Genomic DNA, 12,703 nt, shown 5'->3' with positions numbered 1-12,703 from the left:
CCAGTGGGGAAGGAGCAGAGTGAGAAGGAGGAAGAGGAAGAAGCTGGGTTCCCTAACTCCCTTCAAGGGCATCCCCACCCCATGACCTAGAGGCCTCCTCAGGCTTCCTCCACCTCCCGGGAAGGACCCAGCTGGGCATCAAGCCTGCGACACATAGGCCTTTAAGGGACACTTGAGACCCAAGCTATTGCACTGGGGACCTTCCACGTCTGCTTCCTAAGCTGAGGGTGCAGAGCAGAGCCCCCCAGCATCACTGCCTCTTTTCCTAAGCCCCACCCTGGGCCTCTGGGCCTCCCCATCCTGGACTTCAGAGGCCGCTACATCTTCTCCCAGGTTCTCGGGGTCCCCAGCGTGACTCCAGTTTGTCTCACTGACCCCAAGTGACCCACCTTCACTGAGGCCTTCCCAGACCTGCGCCAGCCTTCGCTGTCTGCCAGCAACACTGGCATTCAATTAGACATGCCTCCCAGGACCTGGTCTGCTTGCTCCATCCCGCCTTAGAAAACCCAGCTCTTTCCAACGTGTGGTTACTCTGTTGCAGATTTTTGTTTCTTTGCTGGGGAGGGGACAGCCACTTTGCTCTCAGGTGTTCCCACTGGGATCCTCCTGGCCTTGCCCTGCCTTGGAAGGTCTTTGTCTTTACTCAGGATCAGTGACCCTCACCAGGGCAATGCTTCCAAGTGTCGAAGGTTGTGGGCCCGGGTTGTGGAGACCCTGCGCACAGGGCTCTTCCCCTGGATTCTGGCTCTGCAACTGCAGGCTGCATTGAGCTGCTGTATTTGTTGACCTAACATTGTCATGTGGCTCTCCTACAGCGTTAGGATAGCACCCATCTTCTCTCTGTCCCTCTGGAGTGTTCTTTTTTGGGGGAGAGGGGAACCGGGGATTGAACTCAGAGGCACCCAACCACTGAGCCGCATCCTCTGCCCTACTTTGAGTTTTATTTAGGGACAGGCCTCCCTGAGTTGCTTAGCGCCTGACTTTTGCTGAGGCTGTCTTTGAACTCACGATCCTCCTGCCTCAGCCTTCACACCTCTGGCATTTTTTGCTGAAATGGGCTGGGCAGCCACGGTTGGGGCAGAGGACCACAGAGGCACCGAGGGAAGAGGGGGCTGAGGCTGGAAGGAGACAGGGAGGAGGCAGAGGAGCAGCTGCCATGGTGGATCAAGAGGGGGAGGCCCTGGGACACGGGGCCCCGGGCTTGGGCAGCTGGGTGGGTGGCGGCAGCAACCTGACCAGGAGAGTCTGAGAAAAGAGGGGTAGGGCATGGGAGGAGGGGAGATGGGACCCCAGACCAAGGGCCACCTCCAAGGTCAGCAGAGGCCAGACTGAGTCTCCCTGGTCCCCAGGAGTTGGCTGCCCACTTGGGGCGGGTGCCCTACAGGGCCCAAAGTGTGGACTTACTGTGTTAGGTCTAGAGGCTTCTGGCCACCTGGGCCCTGGGACTGGAAGACAGGCAGGGCCCCGCCCCAACTACACCAGGCCTCCAGGAGGAAAATCAATGGGACCCACATCTTGTCGTAGAAATGTTTAAAAGGCCCAAGTCCCACAAAGAATGTAATGGACAGTGTCCTCTCCTCTTGGTCGTCCACCCCCAATAGGCCCTGGATGGACTACGTGGAGTTCCAGAGTTCTAGGCCAAGCCCAGAGAGAGTTACCCTGGGCTTGGGGGGTGATGTGCAGGGGCCCAGGGCTCTTGTGTAGCCCCCTCAAGGCCCGCCCACAACTCTCCTGGCCCATGGGTGAGGACAAGGGCCCTGCAGGCCTGGAGGACCCTCCCAGCAGGAAACTCCCAATTCCAAGGACCCAGAGGGGCCTGGGGTGGGGGGGGGAGGGGAGGCACAGGGCCCATGAGCCCCCTCCTCAGCCCTGCAGCTCCTGGCCACCAGGAGAAGGGGACGAGTGTAGCTGGCGCACAATAAATCAAAGAAACAGATTCAGAGTAGCCCTTGTTGTTTATTTTTCAATAAACAAAGGTTTTTTTTGCATGTCTGGACTGGTGTTTAAACGGAAAAGCTAAAAAGAGCGTCATTGACAGTTCTTTAACATTTTGGTTTCAGAATTATTGTCTTCCTTCTCTTAATTTGGGACCGAATTGGGGGACATGTCTCTGACGGCTGTCTTTGAGCTTCTCCGTTTATTTCGTAAACTACATACTACACCAAACACACACAAGGTGTGGGTGGGCAGCCAGGGATCCCGACACTCTCAGCAGATCTGGTGAACCCACAGAGGATGGAATGGACCATTTCTGCGTGACGTAAGACCGAGGCGAGGCTGCTGATGCCGCTCCAACTGCACTGGGGTGCGTGCGGGTGGGCGCTGTGGAATTTGGGTGGGGCGGCCTCATTAAGTGCTGGTAATAGGTGGTTTGTCACGTGGGGTGGTGGTGGTGGTGGCATTCTGAGGGAGGGTCTGCTCAGGACCCTCCGCTCCCACGGAATTTACCTGCACTGCTCTGGGCTCCCTGCGGACACAGGCCGCTCGCTCCCCTCCCCTGAGCCTGCAGTGCCTCAGCTCCCCGCACCCTGCCTTGCACACAGCAGGTGCGTGGAGGTGCTCCCAGGTGGGATGATGGTGGATGATGAGTGAGTGGATGAGGAACCGTCAGGGACAATAGCCGGACCTCTTTCTGTCCTCCTTCAGGGGACTCGGCTATTCTCCATACCACGGAGATTGAAAAGAAAACATGGAGTCTGGAACTCGAATGGGTTGTCCAATCTTAGAATTTCGCCTGGGGGAAACTGAGGAGCAGAATTGTCAGCAGACTCCATCAAGGTCTCACGCTGAGAGCGGCCAGGCGGGAACCAGCCACCGCCTGGCACGTGCCAACAATTCTTTTTTTTTGTCTTTTTAAAATTTTTATTTCATAAAATGAACTCAAAGTGAGATGTAATGACCATGTGGATGACGTGGTGAGAGGAGGGTCACAGGGACGGGGGCAGGCCAGGGGGGCGGGGGGAGGGAGATGGTCATCAGGGCTGGGAGGGGGTTCGTGGGCAGGGGAGTGGGATCAGGGGAGAGGACGTGGATGGGGGAGGGGCTTGGCTGTGGGTCAGGGCAAGGGTGGGGAAGTGGCTGGAGTCGGGGAGCCCGGACACCCTGTGGAATGAAGTCGGGGAAGGCTGGGGTAAAGTGGAGGGGGACTTCAGGGTGACACTGGGAGGGGCTGACGTGGTACAGGGTCGGGTGAGAACTTTGTGGGTAGGAGGGACTTGACAGGGTGCCCATGACCAGGGACTGGGGGTGACCAGAGTGACCAATGGGAGAGATGACTGGAAGTGACTATGAAGAATTCTTTGAACGGGCTTTGAAATGACATGAACTGGGTCAGAGACGGGGAGTTGATGAGGTGGATGACCATATGACGGTGGCGCAAATGACCCATGGGTGGCGACGGAAGTGTGTGTGGCTGTGATCTGGATGACGGTAGATGATGAGGGTGGCAAGGACTTGGAAATAAGCACTTGGAGCAAGGTAAACACGCAGCTCATACTTAATAAAGCTACAGTATAGCTCTCTATCCAAATAACTTAAGAAGCAAAATATCCCTAGCTGGTAAACAGGGGCTGTGTCGCTGCCTAGTCCTGAGCAGGGCTGGGAAGCCACACAGAGCTCTGTCCCATTTCCCTCTATTTTTCGCAAAAAAGATAGATGCTCTTTAAAAAAAAAAAAAAAAAGAAGAAAAGAAAAAAAAATCGAATTCAGAAGCTGGCTAGGTCTTGGGATCTGAGGATTATTAACTCAGCAACACAAATGTAAATCCATGGCCAGGTCTCAAGCTACTTTTGCCATAGAAGAAGAAAGTGCCCCACAACAATTTCCACCAACTCTGTGAAAACCTTGGTGAGGGGCTGTGCTGCTGCTCAGACTTTGCCAGGGGCACTTGCGGTTCAAGGTGCGTGGGAGTGGAGGGTCGTGTCTAGTCTACGGGTCTCGCTGGGGGGGGGGTGGCAGGTGTGGGCCTTGGGCTGGGGTAGGGGGGGCAGGCTGCCTAAGAGGCAGCTCCCCATGGCATATTATGACTCAAAGGGGCCAATTGTTCCCACGGGGGAAGTGAGCCAGGAGGCTCCCCGCTTTGAGAAATGTAGTCAAGATCCATGTCAACATCAAGTGTGCATCCAGGATAGGCCAAAACCTTTCGGATCTCAGGATGAGACTTAGTCTTCATCAGATCCTGTTCTCAGGGTCAGGACACATTTCGGTACACATCCCTTGTTCCTAATTCTGAATTTTTTCTGTAGAGTCAGGACCTGGGTGGTGGGTGCTGCCACCCCTCTGTGGAGGGGGGCGAGAAGTGTGGGCCCGGGGATTGGGGTGGGGACTCGCCAAGGATCACACCGCGAGTTAGTGGCAGGGCTGGGACAGGGTCCCGACCCCCCAGCAGTCAACCCGGGGCTCTCTCTGCCTGACACACTGCCGCTGCACTCTGTGGAATCTCAAATCAATCAGAAAGACCTCAGGGGTGCGGTGCGGAGCAGGAGGTGAGTGCGAGTCGGATGTGACGTGTGAGAATCAACGAACCAAAGAGATTGTAGCCCTTTCACAGTGGATGGTCATGCACAGCACTCGTGTCGGTTTCTGCGAGGACTCTGAGGCTGAGACCCCTGGGACAGGGATGTCGGTCCACAGAGCCCTGGTTCTGTTACCATGTTTTTTTTTTGTCTTTTGAATTTTTTTTTAGAGTTTAGAATAACATACTTATTTCTTTTACTCGTTTAAAGATGAAATTCTTATTATTATTCGTCAGCATGCATTAATAAGAGAGAGAAAGAGGAGATAGTCTCCGTGGGCATAGCGCTTGTCACACGGCAACACAAAAGCAATACAGGTAAGCATAGCGTTCACTAGATTTCACACAGAAAAAAGCAAATTCCACCACAAAGATTAGCACAGACCGCATGTAGTGAGCTCTGCGAAACCCCGAGAATATAGAGGGGCCTGTGGGGATACTGCTTAGATCTCCTCCTCGCCCGCCTCCTTGCTGAAGGTGGCCATGTCGATCTTCTCGGGGAAGATGATGTTGACCGCCAGGTCTTCCCCGCTGTTGTACTGCAGCAGCAGGTTCTTCTTCTTGCGCAGCATGTGGCTGTAGCGCAGGTTGGACACCCAGGCCTCGCACTTGTTGAGGAAGACGATGCCCACGGTGCCCAGAACCACCAGGCTGGTGAGCACGCCCAGGATGGTGAAGCAGATGGCCTGACCCTCGGTGAGGAGAGGGGTACTCTTGTTGAGCTCTTTCATGGACACCTTCAGGATGCGGTGCTCAGGCTGCGCCACTGGCAGCTCATGCACCCCGGGGGTCAGGCGGTAGGTCAGCCCATAGCCACTGGGCAGATGGGTGACCTGCGAGGGGCCGACCAAGCGCTTCTTCACGCAGGTGGGACCCGAGTACGGGGCCTTGCACAGACACTCGTAGCTCACCTGGGAGTGCTGCAGGCAGGTGCCCCCGTTCTGGCAGGGGTTGCTAGCGCAGACGGTCACCGTGCGGCTGCAGGTCTTGTCCATAAACCCAGTCGGGCAGCGGCAGCGGAAGTCACCCCCTATGTCGGTGCAGACGCCATCGTTCTCGCACGGGTTGGGGGTGCAGCTGTTGGCCACGATCTCGCAGAAGTTGCCCGAGAAGCCAGGGGGGCACAGGCAGGAGGCATGGGAGGCCCGGCCCTCATCATCCACGCAGGTGCCTCCGTGCTGGCAGGGGGAACTGCAACACAATAGGACATGGTAAAGGCCCTCGGGGGTGGGCCAGGACAGGGATGTCGGGGTGCGAAGGCGGGTGGGGGAGGCCAGGCTCCTCAGCTGCAAGGTCCAGGACCTGACCAAAGGACAGGGGCTCCCACACAGCAGGCGAGGGAGGGAAGGAATGCCAGCCAGGGAGGCACTGGGACCCCTGGCTGCAGGGGCTCACCAGCTCACCCCACCCACGATGCCAACCTGGAACACACCTGACCTCCCACCCAGGACGCCCACGTCCTCTCCCACCTGTTATTTCACCCAGAGGACCGAGGGCTAGTTGCTAGACAGGTGGGGAAACTGAGGCTGGGAGAGGAATCACTAGGGACAGCCCAGGTTTGGAGCGAGCCCCTTCCCTTAGCTCCGGCTCTGGGCTGCTGAGGCAGAACCAAGAGGAGGGGCATCGCTCACACTCTCCCGGGCTCTGGTGCCCTGGCCCCGTCTGTGTCCCCCCGCCCCACTCCCACCCCGTATTATTATTTTTCTTCCTGGTGAGGGAGTGGGCCTTGCAGGCTATTGTGAGGGAAACCCTTGGGGACTCTCAGAGTGAAAGCAATGAGCTCTGTCTAGGCTGGTGGCAGCCGTGTCTGTGGCAGGCTGTTTAACAGGGGCCCATTCACCCAAGGGCAGCTTGCAAACTGAAGCCCTGTGCTCAAAGCCAAGCACACACGGGCATTTAATGTAAGTGCTTTTAAAGGAGCAAGCCCTTTGTCATTCGATAAATGCCAAACTCCAGGGAAGAAAGGAATCGGCATGGCGGCTCTGGGTGGGGGCACACAGGAGCTGGGCTCTGAAGGAATCTCAAGGAGGGGGCAAAATATTATAAATGTCTCATCTTTTTTTTTTTTTTCCTTCTTCTTGCTAAAAGGGAGGGCAATGGAGTCTAGCTGTCACCTCCCTCAGCTGACCCCCTTCTGAATACTGATCTTTGGAGGACACGTTCATGTCTGTTTAAAGCTACGGCCTCCTGGGCACTCTATGCCACCCTGAAGGGGCAGGTCAAAGGTGCTCATTGTAGAAGGACACCCCAAACCAAGCCCCAGCGCAGGCCCCGGACAGGGTTCTTTCTGTGCTTTAGATTAATGAATTCAGATCCCCCTCCCCCCATCACCACCTCCCCTGGCCTCAGCCTAAGGCCCGTCCCAGGGTGAGGGCTGCTAGATCCCAGAGCTGGCCCACTGCTTTCTCTGTCCCCTCCCAGCCCCGCAGCCGGTGGCTCCCTTTCCAGATATCCCAGGAAATCCAACTGCAGAGCCCACCAGGTCCCCAAAGTGCCTGCCACCATGTTAAGTGGGTTTCACAAACAGCCTGGCCCTGCTGAACTCTGATCTCCTATTATGTTGCCTTTAGAAAATTATGCAGCTCGGAGTGCCCGTTCCCCATTCCAATCTACTGTCATTCACACACATCAGGACTTGGGAACACCAAGAGAATATGAAATCACCTTCAGGCTCCTTTGAAAAAATTATGAAGATGATGCCTCCCCCCCCCTAAGCACACATCTAAAGTGGCTCTCCATGGGATCCTGGGGACACTTACATCTTTTCATAGGTGACAGGTACAACAGGGTCAGGCCAAAAGGGCCTTCAGGAGAAGCAAGACTCAAAGGCAGCCATCATCTGATCACACAGAGTGGGGAGGAGTACTTACCCATTGATCACGCAGGGTCCGTCCTTCTCCTGGCAGTCCTGGCCAGAGAATCCAGGGGGGCAGGAGCACTCGTAGCGGCCGCTATCGAGGTCCACGCAGGTCCCATTGTTGGAGCATGGAGTAGAGGTGCAAGCCCTGACATCTGGGGGGTACAGAAAAAAATCCCACTTAGCTTCTGTCCCAGATGCTAGTGTGGCAGGGATCCCGGCTGAGCTGCCAAATGACTGCTGTAGCTACTAAGTGGGGTTCACAGTCAAAGGGTATACTGACCCCCAAACTGAGGGTGGGGGTTTGCTTAGAAGGTCACAAGTCAGAAAGCCAGGGCTCCTGATGTCCAGCTCAGGACAGCTGCCCCCCTTCCTCCATCCCCCTCAAGTCCAGAAACAGGTACCCCTCCCGTGAGATTCCTTAGTGCTCATCTCCTCCACACATACCTGGGAGAGGGGGTCCTCACCATTTGGGGGACTAGTCCAGCCCAACCCTTGTAGAAAACCACCTGCCCATCATGCTTTTCCATCAAAGACCCCTGTCAGGCACCAAGACATCTGATTCACCCCACTGCTGCCTGCACCGGCCTGTGGTCTTTCTGCTCACAGGTTCCAAATTAAGGGGGTCCAGAATTAAAAGGCTGAATCTTTTGACGGCGGCAAAATCCAAGCGCCTCCTGCCCACACGGGTTTCCATGAACACTAGCGCACTCTCTCTGTCTTTAACGCCCCCTGCCATGCTCACTTCATTATTCGGGCTCGACAAGCTAGTGATGAGCTGAACAAAGGGCCTGGGTCAGGGGCTCTGCGCTGGTGGAGACCTCAGCTCCCCGGCAAAGCCAGGTCCCTTTCTGCTGAGTGGCAGAAAGTCCACCTCCCCACCACTCTGTGCCTCAGTTTCCCTCCTCATAAAAGGAAGGGGTCTCCCTGGCTGATCCCTGAGGGGTTTCTGTAATTTGGGCTGCTGCACCTGCCCAACAGAAAGCCAGGGTTGTCCAGGGACAGCAGGTGACGGTAGGCGGGGGCAGTGGTGGTGGGGAGCTGGCTAACTCCACGTGTGCAGAGCCCCCCCCCCCTTCAAAGAGACCCCCTCCCTCCCTCGTGGAAGGGAGACTGCAATCCGTCAGCAAGGGAAAACATGAACGCCATGTTGATGGGCTCTCGGTGGGAACCCGGCCTGGTGCAAGGAAACCACAAGGAGGATTTATCTTTCTGGGACAATGCCAGGGGAGCCTTAGCATGGGGAGCCTCTGCAGCAGGGTCCTAGTTCTTCCCTCCTGCCTCCCCTGTCACTCCGAATGTCAGATTTAAGCTAAAGAGCTGGTGACCACCCCCAGACTGACCCTGCTCCTCTCCCTGAAATGCCAAGCCTTGGGATTCACGCATCAGCCCCCCCCAGGCCAACCCAAAGCACTGCCGATGACACCGCTCCCAGCAGGGGCTGGGGGTCTCCAGCTCGGCAGCAGCTGTGTGCCCAACAGGGGAGAAGGGAGAGGGCAGGTAATTACCCAGAGGGCTATTCCTGCAATGCGCCCCCAGACTCTCCAGGCCCCCACCAGACAACCTGTCAACCTGGTGGAAAGGGGTGTGCTGAGGGAGGGAGGATTTTGTCTGAAAACTCCTGTACAGTGTTCTGTGTTCAGATACCAAAGAGGGGAGGCTCTAGGTTAAAAGCCTGACTCTGACCCCTAACCGTGGCTTTTCCACGGTCCTTTGAATCCCAAGATGGCTCAGAGCTGCTGCTGGTGCCGACACTGCTGCTGCAGCGGCAGCAGCGAGGGGCTGCGGAATTGCTGGCCAGAGCGTGAGTCAGCTGCAGATCAGCCCTGCACCATGATGGGGGTCAGATTTTAAGGGCCAGAGACAGTGGGAGGGGGAGCCCCCTTTGCTTCTGTGGTCCTCAGTTTCCCTATTTGTGCCACACAGCTTTTCTAATACTGGGGAGAGAGGCCTTGGGGCAGCTGCGTATGCTGCTGGGAGATTTTTTTTTTCAGGACTTTTGTTCACTGGGACTTTGGGGAGGGTTTTGCCAAATGAGAGGGGTACAGACAAACATTTTGCAGCCTAAAAGGGCAGCCCCAGCCAACACTCAATTGCTCAGGGTAATGGAGGACAAAAATGGCATGAATTAATGAACTCAACAGATAACACCAATCTGCACTTTAACCCCTTCTTGGCTCTCCAAACCCCCAGCTTCCTGCCACAATGGACCACTGAGCGCTGGCAGCCTGTCCCTTCCTTACAGATTCAACCCCACTCACCCTTCCCTCTCTGTTTCTGTTTGTCCCTGGCGTTTTGCATTTACAGTGTTTCATATGACTTTCTTGGTGTCTAAGCCCTGAGATACCCCAGCCCGTCCCCATCTCTGTATTCTGGTAACTTACACAGGTTGCCTGGGGTCCACAGTTCAAGCTGCTCAGCTGTGTGTGGTGTTGTTTATTTTGTAACTTTTTATTCAACAGGCAGCTCCCCCTCACCCCCATCCCCAAAGCCTTCTCAGGATGCTAACTGTGCAGAGGTGAGCAAAATAAAGTCCCTACCTTTAAGGAGGCTTTGGGCCCCAGCGGGAAGCCATAGAGGTCTTTACAACAGAAGGCTCTAGGTGTGCTGGAATTAGGCGCCAGGGGGAAGGGAGGCGGCGGGAGGGGGGGCAGGAGGTCGGGGAGCAGGGAGGACAGTGGGCAGAGGAGAGTGCCAACCTATGTCACAGAGTTTTCCGTCCCAGCCATCCTTGCAGATGCACTGCCAGGGTTCCTCACAGAGTCCGTTGACACAGCCAGGAGAGGTCACGCACTGGTCACACAGGGGACCCTGCCAACCAGGCTGGCACCTGTAGGAGGGACGGGAGGGCGGGGGGCAGATGGGAACATATGAGGTGGGCAGGGGTGGAGAGGGCACTCAGGCTGCTTTTTGTGGACCCAAGAGCCCTGGGGACAGGGAAGGCTCTGCATAGTGCCCGGCCAGAGGGTCCCAGGAGCAAACACCAATCACCTGAATAGAAAAACTCAGAGAATGTGCCAAAGGACAGTCATTGGGGTCCCTGAGAGCTTAGGAAAGCTGCATTTTGCCGCAGTGGCCCACAGTGGTCTCACCCTGCAAGGGGCTCTCTTCCTCCCCCTGCCCTCCACAGCCCCCACCATTTCCACCCCTCCTTATTCCCCCACCCGTTTTTCTGCAGAGGCAAGGAAGCTGTGTGACGCAGCACAGTGGCCATGTCCCCCCTTTCTTTAGCCTGACTCCAAGATTCCCCATGACTTTGCCCTGGCCCCCACCAGCTGCTTCTGAGGACCTACTCCATTACCTGCAAACATTGTCATCCTCGCAGAATCCATTTTTAGGGTCACAGGCCGGAACGCATTCAGCTCCTGAGGCACAAGAAAGGTTACAATTCACCCCACAAGGGCCCAGCAACCAAGGCAAAGCCCATTTTCTTCTAAACAGACCACTGTCTGCCCCCGGGGGGGGAGCAGACGACCCTCTTGGGTCCTAACAGCCTGGCACACAGTAGGTACTTCTTATCTGTGGATGGAAGAGGCTGAACCTGCTGGGAAAGAATGCTCGGCCATGTTCCTAGCCAAGACACCAAAGAACACCCCCCAGTTCCCACAGCAGACAGACGCCTCTTTTTCCTCAAAGAAAACACCTAAGGAACCTCAAATCCTTTAAAAGCGGGCCTGGGGATGGAGGAGGGGGTGCTCTCCACCCTTGAGCTCAGCCAGACCCTCATTTTTGCACAGTGGGCTAACAGGGGGGGGGCAGATTTTGAAGTGCGCAGTTTAGAAAAGCCCAGGCAGATTCACCTGGCTGCTCCCAGGTGAGGCAGCTGGTGGTTTTACAGGTTCATCTCTGTCAAACCAGGCACCCAGGTCACATTTCCCCTTTTCCCTACCCCACAGTCTTCACAGAAAGGGGGACCCACAATCATACTGCAGAGTGGGCTGAATTTTAACACTGTTAAAAGACATTCTGACACTTTAACAGGCACCTGCTGTATGAGGTTATTCAACCAGCTTTCTAGATAGCCCCCCACACACAGAACCACTGGCGCAGAGGGGGCGGGGGGCACTGCGGGAAGGGGGCAACTCTCTCCGCCGCCAGAGACAGATGGCCACTGCAGAGAGAAGTGCCGCAGCCCCTCACCTAGAGAAACGCGCAACGCCACGCAGGAGGGGCTCAGACTGGGATCCTGACGGGAATGGGGGGCTCCCACGGCCAAGTCACTTCCCCAAATGCCCCCCAAGACCTGCTCTCAACACGCACGCAGGGACACCCCCAAAGTTGCGCCACTGAGCATTTCTATAGAAGACCTCCCGGCATCGCCGCTTTTTTTCCATACCTCCTCAATCAGCGCAATGACACCCCTCCGAGCACCACTCTGTGAGGCGGGAAGGGGCTGGGGTCTCCACCTCCCCTACTCCAGGGACCCCAGGGGCGGGCTGGGCATGCAATGATGGAGGGGAGGGCGAGCGGGCTTAGGGTTAGGTGGGACAAGCGGGACTTGGGGAGACCCGAGGCGCGCGGGGCCAGGGGCGACCAGCGGGGCATCGCAGGCTTCCCCAGAGGGGGCGCGAGCCAAGCCGCCGGGGGTCTCACCATGGGTGCTGTGGCCGATAGCCAGCAGGAGCAAGAGGACGCGCAGGAGGGCTTCGGTCGCGGTCATCGCGGGGTGGCCGGGGTCGCGGTCCAGGGAGCGGTGCAGGCGCAGATCCGGCTCCGGGAGCTGCGCTGGGCTTCTGGTTGCGGACGCTGAAAGGGGCGCGGACGCGCAGCGAGTGGAAAGCCAGGGCTGCACCGGGCTGCGCGCTGCTCTCCGCCGCCGCTGCCGAGAAGCTGCCGCCGCCGCCGCGCGCCGCCCTTTTCGTACCGCCTCCCCCCCCCTCCGCGGCCCCCGCCCCCGCCCCCGCCTAGCGCGCACGGAGCCGGCGCCGGCCAGTCCCGGTGACCCCCCCGCCCCTCGCGAAGCCGCCCGCAACACCGCAGCAGCCTGGAAGCCCGCTCGCGCACGCGGGTGCACTCCCGGGCTGGACCCGCACAGGTACCCCCCGCACAGGACGCACAGGACAGCGCGCAGGCGTGCCTGCGCAGCCCGCCAGCCCGCCAAGCGAGCGCGAGTTGCAGAAACCCAGCCTGGCTAAGCCGGCAGGCGCTCGAGGAAACTCGACGCGCGGAAGAGAGAAACGCACCCCAAAACTTCGAGAGACTTACTGTGAGGGTCCGGAGCACTCAAGGCTTGCGTTATATGCCCAGAAGAACACAAACGAACACGACGGCAACGTGGAAAACGCACATTAACAAGCAGGCGCCCAAAAAAACACTCAGAAAAATTATTGTGC

At 57.2% G+C, this 12,703-nt stretch overlaps 1 protein-coding gene across 1 annotated transcript; it reads right to left on the bottom strand.

Annotated features, from left to right (window-relative positions):
• Window positions 1–1,936: 1,936 nt before the first annotated feature.
• Dlk1 (delta like non-canonical Notch ligand 1) lies at window positions 1,937–12,229 on the bottom strand. Its single transcript, XM_005333917.5, has 5 exons — window positions 11,964–12,229; window positions 10,672–10,735; window positions 10,070–10,200; window positions 7,384–7,525; window positions 1,937–5,704 (listed from the first exon to the last, which is right to left on the bottom strand). Exons 1-5 carry the CDS (start codon window positions 12,028–12,030, stop codon window positions 4,957–4,959), a joined length of 1,152 nt encoding a protein of 383 aa, XP_005333974.1. The 5' UTR covers window positions 12,031–12,229; the 3' UTR covers window positions 1,937–4,956.
• Window positions 12,230–12,703: the final 474 nt, after the last annotated feature.

Source organism: Ictidomys tridecemlineatus, chromosome 5, assembly GCF_052094955.1.
Source record: "Ictidomys tridecemlineatus isolate mIctTri1 chromosome 5, mIctTri1.hap1, whole genome shotgun sequence".
NCBI lineage: Eukaryota > Metazoa > Chordata > Mammalia > Rodentia > Sciuridae > Ictidomys > Ictidomys tridecemlineatus.
Note: the sequence above shows the minus strand (reverse complement) of the source record. Positions and strands in the feature narration are given on the sequence as shown.

What these genes read in the sequence shown, in the direction of transcription:
- Dlk1 (XM_005333917.5), bottom strand. Translation starts at nt 12,030, where the DNA reads ATGACCGCGACCGAAGCCCTCCTGCGCGTCCTCTTGCTCCTGCTGGCT. An exon ending in GAGGATGACAATGTTTGCAG is followed by an intron (nt 10,201 to 10,671) that starts GTAATGGAGTAG and finishes TCCCTCCTACAG; the next exon opens with GTGCCAGCCTGGTTGGCAGG. An exon ending in CGGAAAACTCTGTGACATAG is followed by an intron (nt 7,526 to 10,069) that starts GTTGGCACTCTC and finishes TGTACCCCCCAG; the next exon opens with ATGTCAGGGCTTGCACCTCT.